Source organism: Heterodontus francisci, chromosome 10 (assembly GCF_036365525.1).
Source record: "Heterodontus francisci isolate sHetFra1 chromosome 10, sHetFra1.hap1, whole genome shotgun sequence".
NCBI classification, from domain to species: Eukaryota; Metazoa; Chordata; class Chondrichthyes; order Heterodontiformes; family Heterodontidae; genus Heterodontus; species Heterodontus francisci.
This window is the reverse complement of record NC_090380.1, coordinates 19,296,704-19,322,295: the sequence shown is the minus strand read 5'-3', so window position 1 is coordinate 19,322,295 and position 25,592 is coordinate 19,296,704. Positions and strand designations below refer to the sequence as shown.

Sequence of the window (25,592 nt, the reverse complement as noted above, 5' to 3'; positions counted from 1 at the left end):
TCAATAGTTATTTACCTTTTACAATTCCCCAAGAGTCCATAAGTCTGACCATAGAAAAACTGCCAGCCCCCTCTTTTGTTCTCACTTATTAAAAATTGCAACTCAAATTTGCATTTTAGAGCCTCTGGCTCCCTGTTTACAATCTGTAAATCTGGGAGAGCAAAGCCTATTTTTCTTTAGATGTTACAACCTTTGAACCCTGCTTTCACAAGGGTCTTTTGTTCTGAGTTCCTTGTTCTCATGGTAAACAAGACCTGTGGCTTGTCTTTGGGCAGAATTGGGATAAGGTCACATGTCTGTTCCAAATGTCCAATTTATACGCATTAAAAATCAGTTTTTTTAAAACATAACCATACTACAACATCCAGCGTTCATAACACCTCCCTCTAATAAATAGAAAAAGCATTACCCTAGTAATGATTTCTCTACAACTTTATCAACATGTAACATTGTAAATATTTCAAACACTAACATTTTACATATTACACAAGTAACATCAGTATTTTCACCTCTCCGAGCTGTTTTCCTCTATTATACCCTTTCTTTAAATTCTGGACAGAGCATTGGCAATTACAGTGCTCTTTCCTGTGACATGTACAGTTTTTAGGGTAAATAGTTGTAACATTAAACTCGACTGAAATAATCTGGTGTTCTTGGTTTTGAATTTCACCAAAAAACTTAATGGGTTACTGTCAGTATAAATGGATATTTCCCCACTCTATCAATACACTCCTTAAGTCGTAGGATTGGATTCTATGGTCTGTTTTAGTTTACTGGATTGATTTTCCATTAATCAATACAGATTCTTTTGGAACCATCTGGCTTCAGTACCAGCACAAACAGAGAACTCCAGCTACTTTGACTGAGTTCAGTTATATCATTGTTTAGCATATATTGAACCTCTTCCCTGATCTGAGCCAATATATCAGGATTGAATCGATAAGGGTTCTGTTAAATGGGTACTTGTCTCTATATCAATCCCATAAATATCCAGAGAAGCTTGACCTGACTTATCTGCACATACTGCTTTAAACTATTTTAACAGCTCAGCTACGTCTTTTGTTCAGATAGTGTAGAACTGTATCTAAACTTTCTAACACTTCTGTGTTTTCTAGTTTCACCGCAGGGAATTCAGTTTGAGAGTTCTCAGTCTTTGCCTCTTCATCCAGCTCATTAAAAGTATCATTATCCTCATCTTCTATCGTTTGGCATACATTTGGGTGAGACCGCACCTGGAGTATTGCGTGCAGTTCTGGTCACCGCATTATAGGAAGGATGTGGAAGCTTTGGAAAGGGTGCAGAGGAGATTTACTAGGATGTTGCCTGGTATGGAGGGAAGGTCTTATGAGGAAAGGCTGAGGGACTTGAGGTTGTTTTCGTTGGAGAGAAGGAGGAGGAGAGGTGACTTAATAGAGACATATAAGATAATCAGAGGGTTAGATAGGGTGGATAGTGAGAGTCTTTTTCCTCGGATGGTGATGGCAAACACGAGGGGACATAGCTTTAAGTTGAGGGGTGATAGATATAGGACAGATGTTAGAGGTAGTTTCTTTACTCGGAGAGTAGTAGGGGTGTGGAACGCCCTGCCTGCAACAGTAGTAGACTCGCTAACTTTAAGGGCATTTAAGTGGTCATTGGATAGACATATGGATGAAAATGGAATAGTGTAGATCAGATGGTTTCACAGGTCGGCGCAACATCGAGGGCCGAAGGGCCTGTACTGCGCTGTAATGTTCTAATTCTAATTTACTGGCTGACAGTGTTAGTGGTCATAGTGTCTTTTCAACGTATTCCTGTGACACAACCTTTGACTTTTTCATTTGTCTGGGATACTAACCTTACTGGGTTTTCTGTTAATGAAGTAAGGTCCACTGAACCTAGCTTTCAGTGGTTCCCTAGGTAAAGGCAACACAACTAACTCCCTATCTCCAGGTTGAAAATGACAGGTGGAATTTTATGAGCCCTGTAAGATTAGATTTCGTGGCATGCGGGGTGATTTAATTAGGTGGGAGGTGTTTTTTCAGATTCCCGACGGCGAGATATTTTAGAGAAATTAAATCAGCGGCATGTTTGTGGCATTCCGGGGTTCCCCCCGCACAGTGGCAGCTTTGCATTCATTTACAAACCATGAACACTCGTTAACCTAAACTTAATTACAATTAAGTCTTACCTGCCAGATTAATTGAAAGACAGCCGCAATTCCCGTGCCACCCGGTTCAAGTTTGTTTCACCGTGATGTGTAACTGTTGGCTCTGTGCAGTTGAGTTTCTGGTCTTTGTTGTTCTCTCTTCAACTCATCGGTAAAATGAACGCCAGGAGGTTTGCCTCCAGGCCTGCATTGGAATGGATGTTTCCCTCCAGACTTGGCACCAGCAAGGGTGATTCTTCTCAGGATAGCAGCAAAGGCTTGTGGGTGTCTACATGGAGAAACAGGGGAGGGTTCTTAGGGAGGACAGGGTAGGGTGATCGGGTGCATGGAGGAGCAGGGAAGGGTACCCGGGGAACAAAGGGTGTGGTGATTGGGTGCATGGAGGAGCAGGGGAGGGAGCAGCAGCGTGTCCATCATGTGTAGTTGTTGCGATTGCTGTTGAAGCTTGATGTGAGGATGGTGGGCTGATTAGAGCATTATAGTCAGAAGATAGTCAGCAATGGCCTACAGGGAGGGATGAGTGGTGTCAATGTCAGAGACATGTGGGGCAAATTCAGGGTATTGGCTGGCAGAGGGAATGGTCACAATCAAAGGGGGCAAATTAATTCTGTGGGGTGGGGGGGGTGTCAAGACTTACGGTTGGGTATTCTACAACATCATAGGGAGGGAGTTGGGACTCGACAACAATGTTAAGGTTAATTTGAGGAGGATCAAGGGTCAGAATCAGCATGTCAATGGTAACAGGAGTAGGAAGAGGGGGGAGAGATGGCATGAATAGATTGATTATGATACTGTGCACAGTAATCAGAGGAGGTTCAATGATAACAGAAGGGTAATGGTAACTTTGGGTGGGTCAGAGGTGATGGGTTGAGACTGGAAAGTTGCAGGAGGAGATTGGAAGATGGGGTGACTTAGCCTAAATTCTACATGCACTATTTTCTCCAGTAATGCAAACCACGTTGCCACTCAAGGATTGCAAGGAGAGTGAGAGGAGACAAATGATAGTGGATGTATCTTTCATCTGGCTGCAATTCTAAGGCAGATATGAGTGAACTGCTCATTGCATTGATGTTTTAGCTCACTGGCAACATGGTGTTGAATTGCCATCCTCTGCTTATTTATTGTTCAGGGTCTCATGCACCCAATTTGTCTAGTACCACAGGAAGAAGGGCACAGGGAATGACTAAAGAGGGCTCTTTTCCCTCAATGCATGATGCCTGAACGCCAGCAACAGACACAACAAGAAAGTGAGGGTGATCCAAATGATAACATCCTGGAACAGCTTTATCGAAGATGGGCACTGACACATCATCACATCCTCAGGACAAGGACAAATTCCATTCAAATTTCAGAGCGGCAATGCCAGAGATGCCTCAGGATGTCACAGAAATTTGTAGGATCCTGCAGCATGACCTGCCACCGTTTGGCTTTGGTGGGAATTCCATGCAGTTGCCCTCTGGAGACTGCTGCACTCAATTCTTTTGCTACCAGGTCCTTCCAGGGATTTACGGGCGACATATGTGGCATATCACAGTCTGCAACCCATCAAAGTACATGGTGCATCAAAGAGGTGAACAATGCCCTTTTACGACATGCTAATGATTTTATCTGCTTACCTGTAGATAAGGACAGCCAGGCAGCAAGGTCTACGACCTTCAGTGCCATTGGTGGGTTCCCTAGAGTGCAAGGGGTGATCGACTGTACTTATGTGGCCATCAGAGCTCCCTGGGACCAGCATGCTGTATTTGTGAACCGAAAAGGCTTCCACTCATTAAATGTACAACTGGTTTGAGACCACAGGAGAAGAATCATGCATGTTTCCCAGGGAGCTGTCACAACTCATACATTTTGAGGAACTCACAGCTGCCAGGAGTTTTTGAGGAATCAGCCAAAGTAAACAACTGGATCCGAGGTGATGAGGGTTACCTACTTTGTACATGGTTGATGATACCAGTGCAGCTTCCCCAAAGCTGAAGAGAGGTATAATGCTGCTCATGCATCCACCACAGCAATCATTGATCACACCATTAGCATGCTGAAAATGCACTTCCACTGCCTTGGAAGTACATTTCAGTCTGGAGGGGCTCATCAGTGTGCGTCAAAAAGGGTATCACGAATAATTCTTGTCTGCTGTGCCTTGCACACCCTTGCAATTAGACATGGCAACATTCTGCAGGCAGAGGAGGAACACCAGTCCTCCTCAGATGAGGATGACGATGAAGAGAGTGAGAAGGAGGACAACAATGCCAATGATGCTCATATATGTGAGGGCCATGGAGAGAATGCAAAGGACATCAGGGAGAACCTCATATATCCATGTTACAGCCAACAATAAGCCACTTCATAAAGGAACATTGGTAGGAGAAACATAAAAATTTCCCGCATATATTCACATACGCCTGAGGTCTTAGTCATTTTTTTTTTATACATGGGTTGTGGGCGTCGCTGGTCAGGCCAGCATTTATTGCCCATCCCAAATTGCCCTTGAGAAGGTGGTGGTGAGCTGCCTTGAACTGTTGCAGTCCACATGGGGTATGTACACCCACAGTGCTGTTAGGAAGAGTTCCAGGATTTTGACCCAGCGACAGTGAAGGAACAGCGATTTAGTTCCAAGTCAGGATGATGTGTGACTTGGGAGCGGAACTTACAGGTGATGGTGTTCCCATGCATTTGCTGCCCTTGTCCTTCTAGTTGGTAGAGGTCGTGGGTTTGGAAGGTGCTGTCTAAGGAGCCTTGGTGTGTTGCTGCAGTGCATCTTGTAGATGGTACACACTGCTGCCACTGTGCGTTGGTGGTGGAGGGAGTGAATGTTTGTAGATGGGGTGCCAATCAAGCGGGCTGCTTTGTCCTAGATGGTTCTTGAGCTTCTTGAGTGTTGTTGGAGCTGCACCCATCCAGGCAAGTGGAGAGTATTCCATCACACTCCTGACTTGTGCCTTGTAGATGTTGGACAGGCTTTGGTGAGTCAGGAGGTGAGTTACTCACCCCAGCACTCCTAGCCTCTGACCTGCTCTTGTAGCCACTGTATTTATATGGTTACTCCAGTTCAGTTTCTGGTCAATGGTAGCCCCTAGGATGTTGATAGTGGGGGATTCAGCGATGGTATTGCCATTGAATGTCAAGGGGAGATAGTTAGATTCTCTCTTGTTGGAGATGGTTATTGCCTGGCACTTGTGTGGCGCGAATGTTACTAGACACTTATCAGCCCAAGCCTGGATATTGTCCAAGTCTTGCTGCATTTCTACACGGACTGCTACAGTATCTGAGGACTTGCGAATGGTGCTGAATATTGTGTAATCATCAGCGAACATCCCCACTTCTGACCTTATGATTGAAGGAAGGTCATTGATGAAGCAGCTGAAAATGGTTGGGCCTAGAACACTACCCCTGAGGAACCCCTGCAGTGATGTTCTGGAGCTCAGATGATTGACATCCAACAGCCACAACCATCTTCCTTTGTGCTAGGTATGACTCAAACCAGCGGAGAGTTTTCGCTCTGATTCCCATTGACTTCAGTTTTGCTGGGGATCCTTGATGCCAAATGCATCGGTCAAATGCTGCCTTGATGTCAAGGGCAGTCACTCTCACCTCACCTCTTGAGTTCAGCTCTTCTGCCCATGTTTGAACCAAGGCTGCAATGAGGTCAGGAGCTGAGTGCCCTTGGTGGAACCCAAACTGAGTGTCACTGAGCAGGTTATTGCTAAACAAGTGCCGCTTGATGGCACTGTTGATGACACCTTCCATCACTTTACTGATGATTGAGAGTAGACTAATGGGGTGGTAATTGGCTGGGTCGGACTTGTCCTGCTTTTTGTGTACAGGACATACCTGGGCAATTTTCCACATTGCCAGGTAGATGCCAGTGTTGTAGCTGTACTGGAACAGGTTGGCTAGGGGCGCGGCAAGTTCTGGAGCACAGGTTTTCAGTACTGTTGCCAGAATATTGTCAGGGCCCATAGCCTTTGTAGTATCCAGTACCTTCAGTCGTTTCTTGATATCACGTGGAGTGAATCGAATTGGCTGAAGTCTGGCATCTGTGATGCTGGGGACCTCAGGAGGCGGTGAGATGGATCATCAACTCGGCACTTCAGGCTGAAGATTGTTGCAAATGTTTCAGCCTTATTTTTCGTGCTGATGTGCTGGGCTCTGCCATCATTGAGGATGGGGATATTTGTGAAGCCACCTCCTCCAGTTAGTTGTTTAATTGTCCACCACCATTCACAGCTGGATGTGGCAGGACTGCAGAGCTTAGATCTGATCCGTTGGTTATGGGATCGCTTAGCTCTGTCTATCGTATGCTGCTTACGCAGTTTGGCATGCAAGTAGTCCTGTGTTGTAGCTTCACCAGGTTGACACCTCATTTTGAGGTATCCCTGGTGCTGCTCCTGGCATGCCCTCCTGCACTCTTCATTGAACCAGGATTGGTCTGCTGGCTTGATGGTAACGGTAGAGTGGAGGATATGCCGGGCCATGAGGTTACAGATTGTGGTTGAGTACAATTCTGCTGCTGCTGGTGGCCCACAGCGCCTCATGGATGCCCAGCTTTGCATTGCTAGATCTGTTTGAAATCTATCCCATTGAGCATGGTGGTAGTGCCACACAACACAAAGGAGGATATCCTTAATGTGAAGGCAGGACTTGGTCTCCACAAGGACTGTGCGGTGGTCACTCCTACCAATACTGTCATGGACAGATGCATCTGCGGCAGGCAGATTGGTGAGGACGAGGTCAAGTATGTTTTCCCCTCTTGTTGGTTCCCTCACCACATGCTGCATACCCAGTCTAGCAGCTGTGTCCTTTAGTACTCAGTCAGTAGTGGTGCTACCAAGCCACTCTTGGTGATGGACATTGAAGTCCCCCACCCAGAGTACATTCTGTGCCCTTGCCACCCTCAGTGCTTCCTCCAAGTGCTGTTCAACATGGAGGTGCACTGACTCATCAGCTGAGGGAGGGTGGTAGGTGGTAATCAGCAGGAGGTTTCCTTGTCCATGTTTGACTTGATGCCATGAGACTGCATGGGGTCCGGAGTCGATGTTGAGGACTCCCAGGGCAACTCCCTCTCGACTGTATACGACTGTGCTGCCACCTCTGCTGGGGTTGGTGATGGCAGTGCCTGGGACATTGTCTGTCAGGTATGATTCCGTGAGTATGACTATGTCAGGCTGTTGCTTGACTTGTCTGTGGGACAGCTCTCCCAACTTTGGCACAGCCCCCAGATGTTAGTAAGGTGAACTATGCAGGGTCCACATGGGTTTGCCATTGTCGTTTCCAGTGCCTAGGTCGATGCCGGGTGGTCCGTCCGGTTTCATTCTTTTTTATTGACTTTGTAGCAGGGGCTTGCTAGGGTCTGGAGTCACATTGCTGTGTGTCTGGAGTCACATGTAGGTCAGACCAGGTAAGGGCAGCAGATTTCCTTCCCTAAAGAACATTAGTGAACCAGATGCATTTTTACAACAATCGACAATGGTTTCATGGCCATCAATAGACTAGCTTTTTAATTCCAGATTTATTAATTGAATTCAAATTCCACCTTCTGCTGTGGTGGGATTTGAAAGCATGTCCCCAGAGCAATACCTTGTGTCTCTGGGTTACTAGTCCAGTGGCAATACCACTACGCCACCGCCTCCCCCATTAAGTCGGAGTATAGGGGCAATGGCTTTTTGTTTATTTTCTGGGTTTTCCTATTGTTTACCTAAGTTATTAGGCAATTAAAGACACTACTCTGGTTCATAGGGCGTGCAAGCTCCACCAACTGGAGTAGTCAGCAATTCTAGACTGAAGTTGCATATCTAGTCTAAAACCCCAGCAGCGGCAGAGCCCGTGCCATCTAACGTTGCTGAGAACATCAAGGATGATGGTATCTTCCTGCCTTATGCCCCTTCCCAGCTCCCAGCTCACAGTCATCCTGCTATCTGGCATGATGAGCAAGCTGCTGATGGTGTGACCATGGATCCTTGCTTCCCACCCTCCCCCACTTCCTTCACACTATCCATCTTCCGAGTTCCTGCTTTCAGACACCCTAGAGCTGCCACTTGACCAGCCACAGCAGCCTAAGGAGGAAGAGAGAGAGCAACAGCACAGCATTAATGAAGAGGCCCCCTCACCTGATCTGACACATGCAACCACTAGCTCAGATACTGGTACTGCACGTACCTTGGAGGCTAGTATAGAGTTAGGATCAGCAGGTGGTGAGTCATGCAGCCATGAGTGGGCTGCAGCCAGGCCAGGGATAAAGGGTGGTTTGTTTGGTAGGTCACCAGAGGGAGAGCTTGCAGATGAGTTCTGCTGCAGAGGACTTAGATGTGGCAGCGTACAAAATGCTGATGGGGATGTACACCAAGATGCTGAGTGCAGTGGCTGATCTGCCAGAACACCTCCTGTCACTGTCAGAAATGCATGGAGGATTCCTTTCCAACTTGGCAGGGGGCATGGCGCAGAACTTCTGCTCCATCTCCCTGTTGTGCTGCAGACCCCAAGGCACCGCCACTGCTTCCTCTTACCTCTTACCTGTTGCCTTGGTGTGTACTCCTGTGCCATCCCTGTAAAAATGCAGCCACACTCGATGGCAAATCAAGGAACTCATCACAACATTCCCAAAAGCACTCCACTGTCCTTCAAGACACTTTGCAATGGTAGAAGATTTTAAAAGTTACCTTACCTGCAATTTGAATGCCTGGCTTTGAAACGAACACTGGTGTAGGGGCCACCTTGCAGCATTATGCTTGTTGTTTACTGAGTTATTGACAAATCTTGGACCTGCATGGTCCAAATTTGGTATCCTAGCATTGCATCAACTGATTGGGCTGTGTGACATCAGGATGGCACGTATTCACAGCCTTCCATGCAGGCAGGGCACGCCTGTCTTTGCACCCTTTTCCTGATCGAATGCTATGCGGGCCATGCAGGAAGTGACCGGCTGTGCATCGCTCCCCAGTAATGGAGCAATAGGTGACACTATGACAACGAATTTTGCATCCACTTTGTTAATAATTGAAGATTGAGATTTTTCTATGTTTATAAATGAACTAAATTTTCTTTCACACCAGATCAAATACAAATTGAGATGCTTTGTTTAGAGTTTTCTACATACAATGACTTTTGTTACTGAAAAGAATTACATTTATTTTTCTTGTTTAAACAGGGAGAAATTACAGAATTAATGACCAAAATCTCAGAAATAAAAGAAACCATTAACGGAAAATCAGTCCTATTGATCAAAGAACAAGAGCGTCACGTTCAACTTCGAAAAGAAATAGAGGTAAGTTGAGGTGCAATGAAACTAGATTTACAGGGTTGACATTAAACCGCCAGCAATGGGTGGGAGAGGGTTGGGGAAGGGGTTAAAAATTAAAAATTGTGAATTGTGACCTCCAACTTGATGCGCACGCACCAGCCGCAATTTTTATGACAGACAGTTTCTTGGCGTGTCTGTGTCACCTTCTTGACAGCCAGGAGACTTCATTATAATGTTTAAATAGTGTAAATAGAGAGAAACTATTTTCTGTGGTGAAGTAGTCCAGAACAAGAGGGCGTAACCTTAAAATTAGAGCTAGACCTTTCTGAGTGATGTCAAGAGGCACTTTCTCACACAAAAGGTAGTGGAAATCTGGAACTCTGTCCCCAAAAAGCTGGGGGGGGGTCAATTTAAAATGTCAAAACTGAGTTTGATGGATTTTTTTAGGCAACGGTCGTAAGGGTTACTGAACCAAGGCAGGTATGTGAAATTAGCATACAGATCAGCTATGATCTAATTGGATAGCAGAACAGGTTCCAGAGGTTGAATGGCCGATACATTCATCTATTCAAGTGTAAGCTCTCCAAGTAGTAAAGGTAAGATTACTGCAGTGGCTCAGTTGTTACATTGCTAACTTGGTGGATTGCTGTGTTGGTCACCACTGAAAAGTTAATAACCTGTGCTTGATACCAACCTTCCCTTCGGCAGTGCCTGTTGAGCCGATGGTTGATCATGTATACCCTCCTCTTTTTCAACTTTCTGTTACTGCAGTTGCTTCTTAATTGTCTTCCAGACAAATGTCTGCATTGAGATCCATAAAAAGAAACATACAACAAACCACAGTTATTTTGCTGAATCTTCCTGGGCATATTACAAAACCCCTACCCTCAAAGAAGTTCAGGTGTCACCATACAAGAAGTGCAATGATGAAAAAGTACAAACTCAAACTGAAGAGTTATAAAAACTGACTATCTTTTTTAAGAAATGGACAATGCTGCAAAAGATGGTCACATGTGTATCCAAACATTGCCACACTGTCTGTTTAGAACAAAGAATGCCTAACTAGATAGAGAGGTGTCAATTACACCCATCCTGAAACATTCCTGACTTGAATGGGTTCTTCGGAAACAAATAATGTATAAAGCGGAAACATCATAACTAGATTATTCTCATCCTGAGCCCATCAAGATAGACTTTTGTATCGAATGGGTTCTTCTGAAACAAAGAAGATGTGAAGCCAATGGCCTAGGCCATTGTTGGTCACCATAGGGAGGGAGATCCACATCTCCCTAAAGAGACAAAGGTGTGAAACCATTTTTGACCTTAATAGTAGCTCCCTGAAGAGAGAAAGGGAGATACCCAGAAAGAAGCATCACCAAGAAGCTTGTTTCCAGCTAAGGGGCTGGAAGAAATTCAGCAAGCCAAACGGGAAGTGCACTGCTGTAAAAGTCTACATCTTTACTTATGCAGCAGTGAATTAGAAGTGATCCAGTGTCTTCAACTGAACTTTCAACCAGGAGAGAAAACTACAAACACCTCTGCATCCAATGAGAACTTGACTTACAAGAGAAATCAACAGGTTTATCATGACCCCCGAAACCTACTCCACTTCAAACCACTTACTCCTTTTTCCTCTCTGTCTTGTGTGTGTGTGTGCGTGTGTGTGCGCGCGTGCGTTTGGGAGTGAATGCGTGGATGGATGTGGTTGCGACCATTTCAGGATAAGGTGTACTGATCAATAAATAATTGATTTTCTGTTCTAAACCTACATGAAAACCTGTCACTGTCTGTTATTTGACAAATAAAAACACAAAGGGGTTAAGCCCTAATAACAAGAAGCACTTGCTGTGGTCAGGTGGGAGTTGACCAGTGGGAACCATCCAAACCTCGCACCACAGGGCGGCACAGTGGCGCAGTGGTTAGCACCGCAGCCTCACAGCTCCAGGGACCCGGGTTCGATTCCGGGTACTGCCTGTGTGGAGTTTGCAAGTTCTCCCTGTGTCTGCGTGGGTTTTCTCCGGGTGCTCCGGTTTCCTCCCACAAGCCAAAAGACTTGCAGGTTGATAGGTAAATTGGCCATTATAAATTGTCACTAGTATAGGTAGGTGGTAGGGAAATATAGGGACAGGTGGGGATGTTTGGTAGGAATATGGGATTAGTGTAGGATTAGTATAAATAGGTGGTTGATGTTCGGCACAGACTTGGTGGGCCGAAGGGCCTGTTTCAGTGCTGTATCTCTAATCTAATCACTTGGCCATAACACAAGCATCAAAAATGTTGCTTTGACACCCAAAGGTCTGCTTCATGACGATCCTCACATGAACGTTCTTGTATCTGTTCTTGATTGCGTGAGGCCGAGGAGATTTTAAAGCCTGCCGAAAAACGACAAACCTGTCCGACGTTCAGAAACCGCTGTCTCTGCTTCAGCACCTGACAGCTGTGAAACTGACAGCTGCAATTTTTTTTAAAAACTGACCACAAAGCTGAGAGTTGACGCTCTCTGCAACTGTCAGCTAGAGAGAGAGACGGAGGGAGATAGGGAAAGAGAGGGACAGAGAGAGGAGGAGAGAGGGGGGAGAAAGTGGGGACAGCGAAAGTAAGAGAGAGAGATGGGGGAGGAGAGAGGGGAACAGAGAGCGGGAGGGGGGAGAGAGAGAGAGAGGGCGGGGGAGAGAGAGAGGAGGGGAGGGGGAGAGAGGGAGGGGTGAGAGAGAGGGAGTGGGAGAGAGAGATTGGAGAGAGGGGGGGAAAGCAAGAGAGAGGTGAGCGATGGACACAGACAGGGACAGAGAGCGCGAAAGGGGAGAGAAGATTAGATTAGAACATTACAGCGCAGTACAGGCCCTTCGGCCCTCGATGTTGCGCCGACCTGTGAAACCATCTGACCTACACTATTCCATTTTCATCCATATGTCTATCCAATGACCACTTAAATGCCCTTAAAGTTGGCGAGTCTACTACTGTTGCAGGCAGGGCGTTCCACGCCCCTACTACTCTCTGAGTAAAGAAACTACCTCAAACATCTGTCCTATATCTATCACCCCTCAACTTAAAGCTATGTCCCCTCGTGTTTGCCATCACCATCCGAGGAAAAAGACTCTCACTATCCACCCTATCTAACCCTCTGATTATCTTATATGTCTCTATTAAGTCACCTCTCCTCCTCCTTCTCTCCAACGAAAACAACCTCAAGTCCCTCAGCCTTTCCTCGTAAGACCTTCCTTCCATACCAGGCAACATCCTAGTAAATCACCTCTGCACCCTTTCCAAAGCTTCCACATCCTTCCTATAATGCGGTGACCAGAACTGCACGCAGTACTCCAGGTGCGGTCTCACCAGAGTTTTGTACAGCTGCAGCATGACCTCGTGGCTCCGAAACTCGATGCCCCTACTAATAAAAGCTAACACACCATATGCCTTCTTAACAGCCCTATTAACCTGGGTAGCAACTTTCAGGGATTTATGTACCTGGACACCAAGATCTCTCTGCTCATCTACACTACCAAGAATCTTCCCATTAGCCCAGTACTCTGCATTCCTGTTACTCCTTCCAAAGTGAATCACCTCACACTTTTCCACATTAAACTCCATTTGCCATCTCTCAGCCCAGCTCTGCAGCCTGTCTATGTCCCTCTGTACCCTACAACATCCTTCGGCACTATCCACAACTCCACCGACCTTCGTGTCATCCGCACATTTACTAACCCACCCTTCTACACCCTCTTCCAGGTCATTTATAAAAATGACAAACAGCAGTGGCCCCAAAACAGATCCTTGCGGTACACCACTAGTAACTAAACTCCAGGATGAACATTTGCCATCAACCACCACCCTCTGTCTTCTTTCAGCTAGCCAATTTCTGATCCAAAGCTCTAAATCACCTTCAACCCCATACTTCCGTATTTTCTGCAATAGCCTACCGTGGGGAACCTTATCAAACGCCTTACTGAAATCCATATACACCACATCCACTGCTTTACCCTCATCCACCTGTTTGGTCACCTTCTCGAAAAACTCAATAAGGTTTGTGAGGCACGACCTACCCTTCACAAAACCGTGCTGACTATCGCTAATGAACTTATTCTTTTCAAGATGATTATAAATCCTGTCTCTTATAACCTTTTCCAACATTTTACCCACAACCGAAGTAAGGCTCACAGGTCTATAATTACCAGGGCTGTCTCTACTCCCCTTCTTGAACAAGGGGACAACATTTGCTATCCTCCAGTCTTCCGGCACTATTCCTGTCGACAATGACGACATAAAGATCAAGGACAAAGGCTCTGCAATCTCCTCCCTGGCTTCCCAGAGAATCCTAGGATAAATCCCATCTGGCCCAGGGGACTTATCTATTTTCACACTTTCCAAAATTGCTAACACCTCCTCCTTGTGAACCTCAATCCCATCTAGCCTAGTAGTCTGAATCTCAGTATTCTCCTCGACAACATTTTCTTTCTCTACTGTAAATACTGACGAAAAATATTCATTTAACGCTTCCCCTATCTCCTCTGATTCCACACACAACTTCCCACTACTATCCTTGATTGGCCCTAATCTAACTCTAGTCATTCTTTTATTCCTGATATACCTATAGAAAGCCTTAGGGTTTTCCCTGATCCTATCCGCCAATGACTTCTCGTGTCCTCTCCTTGCTTTTCTTAGCTCTCCCTTTAGATTCTTCCTGGCTAGCTTGTAACTCTCAAGCGCCCTAACTGAGCCTTCACGTCTCATCCTCACATAAGCCTTCTTCTTTCTCTTGACAAGCGCTTCAACTTCTTTAGTAAACGAAAGATCAAGATCACTCCTGACAGATGGACAGCTATCCGGATTCTCCACTTCTTTACATCAAGTGTGTGCGTAGACAATAACTACTTGTGCAAGCAAAGACAATATCAGGTATCTCCACTGTGGCCATCCCCCTTTCTAACAGATATACCGCTTTGGATATTGTTGGGGGAGATGGCACAGGGGAAAGCAGCAAGAGCCAAGTTCATGGCACCATGGGTGGTTCTGCTGCACAGGAGGGGAGGAAGAAGAGTGGCAGGGTTATAGTGATAGGGGATTCAATCGTAAGGGGAACAGACAGGCATTTCTGCAGCCGCAAAAGAGACTCCAGGATAGTATGTTGCCTCCCTGGTGCTAGGGTCAAGGATGTCTCTTAAGTGGCTGCAGGGCATTCTGAGGGGAGAGGGCAAGCAGCCAGTTGTCGTGGTACATATCGGTACCAACGACATAGGTAAAAAAGGAATAAGGTCCTACAAGCTGAATATAGGGAGTTGGATGTAAATTAAAAAGTAGGACCTCAAAGGTAGTAATCTCAGGATTACTACCAGTGCCACGTGCTAGCGAGAGCAGAAATAGCAGGATATTTCAGTTGAATACGTGGCTGGAGAAATAATGTCGGGGGAGGGATTCAGATTCCTGGGACATTGGGACTGGTTCCGGGGAAGGTGGGACTAGTACTAGATGGACGAGTTGCATCTGGGCAGGACTGGGACCAATTTCCTTGGGGAGGAGGGGGGTTGCTAGTGCTGTCGGGGAGGGTTTAAACTAGAATGGCAGGGGGATGGGAATCTGAGCAGGGAGACAGAGGAAGGGGAAACAAGGATAGAAGTGAAAGACAGAAAGGTAAGAAGCAAAAGTGGAAAGCAGAAAAAACAAGGGTGAGAATCAAATGGGGCCACAGTGCAAAATAAAGCGAAAATGACTAACAATGTTAAAAAGACAAGTCTAAAGGCATTGTGTCTTAATGTGCGGAGCATTCTCAATAAGGTAGGTGAATTAATAGCGCAAATAGATATAAACGGTTATGATATAGTTGCGATTACAGAGACTAGGATCCTGAATCTAAATAAAGGAAACTACGAAGGTATGAGGCACGAGTTGGCTGTGGTAGATTGGGGAACTTTACTAAAAGGGTTGACGGTGGATAGGCAGTGAATAATGTTTAAAGAACGTGTGCATGAATTACAACAATTATTCATTCCTGTCTGTCGCAAAAATAAAACCGGAGAGGTGGCTCAACCATGGTTTACAAAAGAAATTAGGGATAGTATTAGGTCCAAAGAGGAGGCATATAACATTTGCCAGAAAAAGCAGCAAGTCTGAGGATTGGGAGCAGTTTGGAATTCAGCAAAGGAGGAAAAAGAGGTTGATTAAGCGGGGGACAACAGAGTAAAAGCTTCTATAAATATCTGAAGAGAAAAAGATTAGTGAAGACAAACGTAGGTCCCTTACAGTCAGAAATGGGGGGAAATTATAATGGGGAACAAAGAAATGGCAGAACAATTAAACACATACTTTGGTTCTGTCTTCACAAAGGAGGACACAAATAACCTCCCAGAAATGTTAGGGAACCAAGGGTCTAATGAGAGGGAGGAACTGAAGGAAATCAGTATTAGTAAAAAAAAAAGTGCTGGGGAAATTAATGGGGTTAAAGGCTGACAAATCCCCAGGGCCTGATAATCTACATCCCAGAGTCGTAAAGGAAATGGCCCTGGAAATAGTGGATACATCAGTGGTCATGTTCCAAAATTCTGTCGACTGGAGCAGTTCCTACAGATTGGAGGGTGGCAAATGTAACCCCACTATTTAAAAAAGGAGGGAGAAAAAAAACGGAATTACAGACCAGTTAGCCTTACATCAGTGGTGGGGAAAATGCTAGAGTATAAAGGATGTGATAGCAGAACATCTGGAAAGTATAAACGGGATTGGACAAAGTCAGCATGGGTTTACGAAAGGGAAATCATGCTTAACAAATCTACTGGAGTTTTTTGAGGATGTAACTAGTAGATGGCAAGATGGCTCCTGGGCTGTACGCTCCCTAGGAAGCTTCCTTGCTGTTCAACTCTATCCATGGCCATCTGCTCCCATTCTTAGTGTTTTCTCCCCCAATCTACCCTCTTAAACTGTTTAAACTCGCCTGGCTCTTTAAATCAGTTCATTTTAGCCCTAACTAAAAGCTAACAGTTAGTTTAGTTTATGTTACCTGTGCCCACTGCCCTCCCCCAGCCACACCTGCTCTTTGTTTTCTCAACGAAATTGATCCAGACGAAACTGAAAAGTACAGCCGGTGATACTTTGATCTCCGATCCTGCTGTCTTCACTGTCCAAAGTGTCCGCGGCCACGGCGTGCGGTAAGTCCATTGAAGAGAAGAAGGATCAGCGGGACCCTAGGGAAGTCTTGCGAAAAGGTGCCCCGAACACCCAAAAATCCACGAACAGCTCCTCGGCCGCAACTTCAAAGGGCCCGCGGGAGATGGCTCGGAGAGCATCTGCAGCGCACTCGGCAATGCTGTCTGCCTTTATATAAACCACACCAAAAAACCCTTAGTGAGTCTGCCAAAAGATGCTTGCTTCACCTCCTGAAGGACGCAGATGAGCTTTCCAGACGTCGATGGTGGGAACTGAGGAAATGGCTTATTATCTGCACCCGCTTTCCCCCCCCCCCTTCCCTTCCCCCTTCCCCCCCATCCACGCCCCCCTTCCCCTTCCCTGCTCCACTCTCTCAGCTCACCCCCTCACAACCCCGTCCCAGCCCCCACCTTGCACCATCTTCCCCCTGCACCCCCCACCCCCTTACAGCCCCCTTCCCAGCTCCCCCTCGCACCCCCTTCCCTCCACCCCTCCCCCTCGGACCCCCTCCTCCCACCGGCATCATCCTACACCTGTGTAGGGGCCTTAACAACCCCACTGCCTTGTGGGCGTCTCGGGAGAGACCAAGGCTAAGGGAGTAAACCCTAACAGAAAATCCGGAGCGGAACCCCGTAGGCGGTCATGTGTCTTTGGCATGTTTCCGGCAGTTCCTGCAGCCATACCGGTGCCGAACGTCGTGCTCTGCACTCCTTTGGACCCCACCAGAAAGGCCGAGAGGGGGGTTTTGCTGACTGGGCAACTCTCAACCTCCATAAATTCGCCCAGGCATGCGCCATGGAGAGGTCACTCCATAGTTGCCTCACAGCGACGGAAACAACACAGAAGGCAGCAGTTACGGGTTATAAGTCCAGATAAATTGGCGTAGAAACTGGGTGCCACGGGTTGCCTTTGTCGGTGAGAGAGGTCATCGCACCTCACTGGACAGCTACCGCCCACCTCAAACCGGGCAGCCCCCAATCAATAAGGTTCTGTCCCGCCACAGTCTACCTGCTTCAATGGGTGCTTGGAGCTCAGGGACATTGCCCGAAAGGTGGACTGAAACACCGCACCAAACAACAGGAAAAAAGGAAAGAAGGTACCAGCCCTTCACTTTGCAAGCTGGAACGTCAGAACTATGTGTCCTGGCCTGTCGGAAGACCTTACACAAATCAACGATTCTCGGAAGACTGCCATCATTAACAACGAGCTCAGTAGACTCAATGTGGACATTGCAGCACTTCAGGAGTCACGCAAGTGGATCTCTAGCAGAGCAAGACAACACCTTCTTCTGGCAGGGCAGGGATCCTGAAGAACCAAGACAGCATGGAGTGGGCTTCGCCATCAGAAACTCCTTGCTCAGCATGATAGAGCCTCCCTCAAATGGCTTGGAACGCATACTGTCCATCCGACTGCTCACCACCTCTGGTCCAGTACACCTACTCAGCATCTGTGCTTCAACACTCTGCTCCCCACATGAAGCTAAAGATCAGTTCTACGAGGAACTCCATAACATCATTACCAGCATCCCCAACACCGAACACCTATTCCTGCTGGGGGACTTTAATGCCAGGGTTGGGGCCGACCATGACTCATGGCCCTCCTGCCTTGGGCACTATGGCGTTGGAAGGATGAATGAGAACGGGCAGAGACTGCTTGAGTTGTGTACCTATCATAACCTCTGCATCACCAGCTTGTTCTTTCACACTAAACCCTGTCACCAGGTTTCATGGAGGCACCCGAGATCACGTCGTTGGCACCAGCTAGACCTCATTGTCACAAGGCGAGCCGCCTTAAACAGTGTTCAAATCACACGCAGCTTCCACAGTGCGGACTGCGACACCGACCACTCCCTGGTGTGCAGCAAGGTTAGACTCAGACCAAAGAAGTTGCATCATTTCAAGCAGAAGGGCCACCCACGCATCAACACGAGCAGAATTTCTCACCCACAGCTGTAAGAAAAATTTCTAAATTCACTTGTAACAGCCCTTCAAAACACTCCCACAGGGGATGCTGAGACCAAGTGGGCCTACATCAGAGACGCCATCTATGAGTCAGCTTTGACCACCTACGGCAAAAGTACGAAGAGAAATGCAGACTGGTTTCAATCTCATAATGAAGAGCTGGAACCTGTCATAGCCGCTAAGTGCATTGCACTGTTGAACTACAAGAAAGCCCCCAGCGAGTTAACATCCGTCGCACTTAAAGCAGCCAGAAGCACTGCACAAAGAACAGCCAGGCGCTGCGCAAACGACTACTGGCAACACCTATTCAGTCATATTCAGCTGACCTCAGACACCGGAAACATCAGAGGAATGTATGATGGCATTAAGCGAGCTCTTGGGCCAACCATCAAGAAGACCGCCCCCCTCAAATCTAAATCAGAGGACATAATCACTGACCAACGCAAGCAAATGGACCGCTGGGTTGAGCACTACCTAGAACTGTACTCCAGGGAGAATGTTGTCACTGAGACTGCCCTCAATGCAGCCCAGCCTCTACCAGTCATGGTTGAGCTGGACATGCAGCCAACCAAATCGGAACTCAGTGATGCCATTGATTCTCTAGCCAGCGGAAAAGCCCCTGGGAAGGACAGCATTACCCCTGAAATAAACAAGAATGCCAAGCCTGCTATACTCTCAGCACTACATGAACTGCTATGCCTGTGCTGGGACGAGGGAGCAGTACCTCAGGACATGCGCGATGCCAATATCATCACCCTCTATAAAAACAAAGGTGACCGCGGTGACTGCAACAGCTACCGTGGAATCTCCCTGCTCAGCTTAGTGGGGAAAGTCTTTGCTCGAGTCGCTCTAAACAGGCTCCAGAAGCTGGCCGAGCGCGTCTACCCTGAGGCACAGTGTGGCTTTCGTGCAGAGAGATCGACCGTTGACATGCTGTTCTCCCTTCGTCAGATACAGGAGAAATGCTGTGAACAACAGATGCCCCTCTACATTGCTTTCATTGATCTCACCAAAGCCTTTGACCTCATCAGCAGACGTGGTCTCTTCAGACTACTAGAAACTTTTGGATGTCCACCAAAGCTACTAAGTATCATCACCTCATTCCATGACAATATGAAAGGCACAATTCAACATGGTGGCTCCTCATCAGACCCCTTTCCTATCCTGAGTGGCGTGAAACAGGGCTGTGTTCTCGCACCCTCACTTTTTGGGATTTTCTTCTCCCTGCTGCTTTCACATGCGTTCAAGTCCTCAGAAGAAGGAATTTTCCTCCACACAAGATCAGGGGGCAGGTTGTTCAACCTTGCCCGTCTAAGAGCGAAGTCCAAAGTACGGAAGGTCCTCATCAGGGAACTCCTCTTTGCTGACGATGCTGCTTTAACATCTCACACTGAAGAGTGCCTGCAGAGTCTCATCGACAGGTTTGCGGCTGCCTGCAATGAATTTGGCCTAACCATCAGCCTCAAGAAAACGAACATCATGGGACAGGACGTCAGAAATGCTCCATCCATCAATATTGGCGACCACGCTCTGGAAGTGGTTCAAGAGTTCACCTACCTAGGCTCAACTATCACCAGTACCCTGTCTCTAGATACAGAAATCAACAAGCGCATAGGCTTCCAGACTATGTCCAGACTGGCCAAGAGAGTGTGGAAAAATGGCACACTGACACGGAGCACAAAAGTCCGAGTGTATCAAGCCTGTGTCCTCAGTACCTTGCTCTATGGCAGCGAGGCCTGGACAACGTATGTCAGCGAAGAGCGACGTCTCAATTCATTCCATCTTCGCTGCCTCCGGAGAATACTTGGGATCAGGTGGCAGGACCAACACAGGCCCTCCAACACAGAAGTCCTCAAGGTGGACAACATCCCCAGCTTATACACACTACTGAGTCAGCGGCGCTTGAGATGGCTTGGCCATGTGAGCTGCATGGAAGATGGCAGGATCCCCAAAGACACATCGTGCAGCGAGCTCGTCACTGGTATCAGACCCACCGGCCGTCTATGTCTCCGCTTTAAAGACGTCTGCAGACACGACATGAAGTCCTGTGACATTGATCACAAGTCGTGGGAGTCAGTTGTCAGCGTTCGCCAAAGCTGGCGGGCAGCCATAAAGGCGGGGCTAAAGTGTGGCGAGTCGAAGAGACTTAGCAGTTGGCAGGAAAAAAGACAGGCGCAAGGGGAGAGCCAACTGTGTAACAGCCCCGACAAACAAATTTTTCTGCAGCACCTGTGGAAGAGCCTGTCAGTCTAGAATTGGCCTTTATGGCCACTCCAGGCGCTGCTCCACACACCACTGACCACCTCCAGGCACTTACCCATTGTCTCTCGAGATAAGAAGGCCAAAGAAAGAGAAAGAACTAGTAGAATGGATAAGGGAGAACCAGTGGATGTGGTATATTTGGATTTTCAGAAGGCTTTTGATAAGGTCCCACATAGGCGGTTAGTATGCAAAATTAAAGCACATGGGATTGGGGGTAATATACTGACATGGATTGAGAATTGGTTGACAGACATGAAACAGAGAATAAGAATAAACGGGTCATTTTCTGGGTGGCAGTCAGTGACTAGTGGGGTACCTCAGGGATCAGTGCTTGGGCCCAACTATTCACAGTATATATCAATGACTTGGGCGAGGGAACTAAATGTAATATTTCCAAGTTCGCAGACGACACAAAACTGGGGGGGAATGTGAGCTGTGAGGAGGATGCAAAGAGGCTCCAATGTGATTTGGGCAAGTTGGGTGCGTGCACAAATGCATGGCAGATGCAGTACATCATTGATAAATGTGAGGTTATCCACTTTGGTTGTAAAAACAGAAAGGCATATTATCTGAATGGTGATAGATTGAGAAAGGGGGAGGTGCAACAAGACCTGCGTGTCCTTGTACACCAGTCGCTGAAAACAAGCATTCAGATGCAGCAAGAAGTTAGGAAGGCGACTGGTATGTTGGCCTTCATTGCAAGAGGATTTGAGTGCAGGAGCAAGGATGTCTTAATGCAGTTAAACAGGGCCTTGGTGAGACCACATCTGGAGTACTGTGTGCAGTTTTGAACAAAGAACCGTACAGCACAGGAACAGGCCATTCGGCCCTTCAAGCCTGCGCCGATCTTGATGCCTGCCTAAACTAAAACCTTCTGCACTTCCGGGGACCGTATCCCTCTATTCCCATCCTATTCATGTATATGTCAAGACGCCTCAGGTAAGTCATTATCGTACCTGCTTCCACCATCTCCCCCGGCAGCAAGTTCCAGACACTCACCACCCTCTGTGTAAAGAACTTGCCTCGCACATCCCCTCTAAACTTTGCCCCTCTCACCTTAAACCTATGTTCCCTAGTAACTGACTCTTCCACCCTGGGAAAAAGCTTCTGACTATCCACTCTGTCCATGCCGCTCATAACTTTGTAAACCTCTATCATGTCACCCCTCCACCTCCGTTGTTCCAGTGAAAACAATCCGAGTTTATCCAACCTCTCCTCATAGCTAATGCCCTCCAGACCAGGCAACATCCTGGTAAACCTCTTCTGTACCCTCTCCAAAGCCTCCACGTCCTTCTGGTCGTGTGGCGACCAGAATTGCACGCAATATTCTAAGTGTGGACTAACTAAAGTTCTGTAAAGCTGCAGCATGACTTGCCAATTTTTATACTCTATGCCCCGACCGATGAAGGTAAGCATGCCGTATGCCTTTTTGACTACCTTATCCACCTGCAATGCCACTTTCAGTGACCTGTGGACCTGTACGCCCAGATCGCTCTGCCTTTCAATACTCCTAATGGTTCTGCCATTTACTGTATACTTCCCACCTGCATTAGATCTTCGAAAATGCATTACCTCACATTTGTCCGGATTAAACTCCATCTGCCATTTCTCTGCCCAAGTCTCCAACCGATCTATATCCTGCTGTATCCTCTGACAATCCTCATCACTATCCGCAACTCCACCAACCTTTGTGTCATCCCGCAAACTTACTAATCAGACCAGCTACATTTTCCTCCAAATCATTTATATATACTGCAAAGAGCAAAGGTCCCAGCACTGATCCCTGCGGAACACCACTAGTCACATCCCTCCATTCAGAAAAGCACCCTTCCACTGTTACCCTCTGTCTTCTATGACAGAGCCAGTTCTGTATCCATCTTGCCAGCTCACCTCTGATCCCGTGTGACTTCACCTTTTGTATCAGTCTGCCATGAGGGACCTTGTCAAAGGCTTTACTGAAGTCCATATAGATAACATCCACTGCCCTTCCTTCATCAATCATCTTGGTCACTTCCTCAAAAAACTCTATCAAATTAGTGAGACACGACCTCCCCTTCACAAAACCATGCTGCCTCTCGCTAATAAGTTCGTTTGTTTCCAAATGGGAGTAAATCCTGTCCCGAAGAATCCTCTCTAATAACTTCCCTACCACTGATGTAAGGCTCACCGGCCTATAATTTCCTGGATTATCCTTGCTACCCTTCTTAAACAAAGGAACAACATTGGCTATTCTCCAGTCCTCTGGGACCTCACCTGTAGCCAATTAGGATGCAAAGATTTCTGTCAAGGCCCCAGCAATTTCTTCCCTTGCTTCCCTCAGTATTCTGGGGTATATCCCATCAGGCCCTGGGGACTTATCTACCTTAATGCTTTGCAAGCCACCCAACACCTCCTCCTTTTTGATAATGAGATGACTGAGACTATCTACACTCCCTTCCCTAGACTCATCATCCACCAAGTCCTTCTCTTTGGTGATTACTGATGCAAAGTACTCATTTAGTACCTCGCCCATTTCCTCTGGCTCCTCACATAGATTCCCTTCTCTGTCTTTGAGCGGGCCAACCCTTTCCCTCGTTACCCTCTTGCTCTTTATATATGTATAAAAAGCCTTGGGATTATCCTTAATCCTGTTTGCCAATGACTTTTCGTGACCCCTTTTAGCCCTCCTGACTCCTTGCTTAAGTTCCTTCCTACTGTCTTTATATTCCTCCAGGGATTCGTCTTTTCCTTGCTTTCCGGCCCTTATGAATGCTTCCTTTTCTTTTTGACTAGGCTCACAATATCCCGCGTTATCCAAGGTTCCTGAATCTTGCCAAACTTATCCTTCTTCCTCACAGGAACATGCTGGTCCTGGATTCTACTCAACTGATGTTTGAAAGACTCCCACATGTCAGATGTTGATTTACCCTCCAACAGCCGCCCCCAATCTAAATTCTTCAGTTCCTGCCTAATATTGTTATAATTAGCCTTCCCCCACTTTCGCATCTTCACACCTTATCCACAAGTACCTTAAAACTTATGGAATTATGGTCACTGTTCCCGAAATACTGCCCGACTGAAACTTCGACTACCTGGCCGGGCTCATTCCCCAATACCAGATCCAGTACAGCCCCATCCCTAGTTGGACTATCTACATATTGTTTCAAGAAGCCCTCCTGGATTTTCCTTACAAATTCTGCCCCATCCAAGCCCCTAGCACTAAGTGAGTCCCAGTCAATATAGGGGAAGTTAAAATCACCCACCACTGCAACCCTGTTACCTTTACATCTTTCCAAAATCTGTCTATATATCTGCTCCTCTACCTCACGCTGGCTGTTGGGAGGCCTGTAGAAAGCCCCCAACATCGTGACTGCACCCTTCCTATTCCTGAGCTCCACCCATATTGCCTCGCTGCATGACCCCTCCGAGGTGTCCTCCCGCAGTACAGCTGTGATATTCTCCTTAACCAGTAATGCAACTCCCCCACCCCTTTTACATCCTCCTCTATCCCGCCTGAAGCTTCTAAATCCTGGAACATTTAGCTGCCAATCCTGTCCTTCCTTCAACCAAGTCTCTGTAATAGCAACAAAATCATAGTTCCAAGTACTAATCCAAGCTCCAAGTTCATCTGCCTTACCTGTTATACTTCTCGCATTGAAACAAATGCACTTCAGACCACCAGTCCCGCTGTGCTCCGCAACATCTCCCTGCCTGCTCTTCCTCTTAGTCTTACTGGCCTTATTTACTAGTTCCCCCTCATTTATTTCACTTGCTGTCCTACTGCTCTGGTTCCCACCCCCCTGCCACACTAGTTTAAACCCTCCTGAGTGACGCTAGCAAACCTCGCAGCCTTATCTGAGGAAGGATGTTCTTGCCATGGAGGGAGTGCAAAGAAGATTTACTGGGCTGATTCCTGGGATGGCAGATTTGTCGTGTGAGGAGAGATTGGGTGGACTCGGCCTATATTCACTAGAGCTTAGAAGAATGAGATGGGATCTCATAGAAACCTATAAAATTCTAACAGGACTCGTCAGGCTAGATGCAGGGATGTTCCCGATGGCTGGGGAGTCCAGAACCAGGGGTCACAGTCTCAGGATATGAGGTATGCCATTTAGAACAGAGTTGAGGAGAAATTTCTTCACTCAGAGGGTGGTGAACCTGTGGAATTCTCTACCTCAGAAGGCAGTGGAGGCCAAGTCATTAAATATATTCAAGAAGGATATAGATATATTAATGCCAAGGGGATCAAGGGATATGGGGAGAAAGCAGGAACAGGGTACTGAATTAGACGATCTGCCATGATCTTTTTTGAATGGCGGAGCAGGCCTGAAGGGCCGAATGGCCTACTCCTGCTCCTATTTTCTATGTTTCTAAATAGGGAGAAATATGTTTTAAATCGGACTGTGTTTTGAAGGCATTAGGATAGCTATACATTTTATATACAGATTAATTGCCCCCATGTCCATGGCTGAGTCAATAATTTTGTCAGATGTCTGTGGTGCAACATGTTGATGCCTATTGTAAATTTTCTTTAATTGAAGCCCAGCAGGCAGACCCAGAGTTAAAAATAATAGAGCAGACCACCTGTTCTGAGGCAGAAGTAGAGAAATTTCCTGAGTTTTATTACTTTAAAAATGGAGTACTAATGAGAAAATGGAGATCTCCACAGCAACCTGCAGAGGAGGAGTGGACAGTGGTCCACCAAATCGTGGTTTCCCCTCCCCTAAATATTGTAGGAAGATTTTGAGGATTGCCCATGAAGTCCTTATGGCTGGGCATGTATCAGAAGGACCCAACCCAGATAATCCAACACTTTTACTTGCCTCAAATACACAAGGATGTGCTTAACTTTTGCAATACCTGACAGGTTATT

The 25,592-nt window shown here is 46.9% G+C and overlaps 1 protein-coding gene across 1 annotated transcript in view; it reads left to right on the top strand.

Annotated features, from left to right (window-relative positions):
* Nucleotides 1–25,592, top strand: part of LOC137374092 (coiled-coil domain-containing protein 122) — an 84,872-nt gene that overhangs the window by 33,172 nt on the left and 26,108 nt on the right. Inside the window, exon 3 of the mRNA XM_068039849.1 lies at nucleotides 9,291–9,407. Coding sequence (XP_067895950.1) covers nucleotides 9,291–9,407 — 117 coding nt within the window. The remainder of the gene's footprint in view (nucleotides 1–9,290; nucleotides 9,408–25,592) is intronic.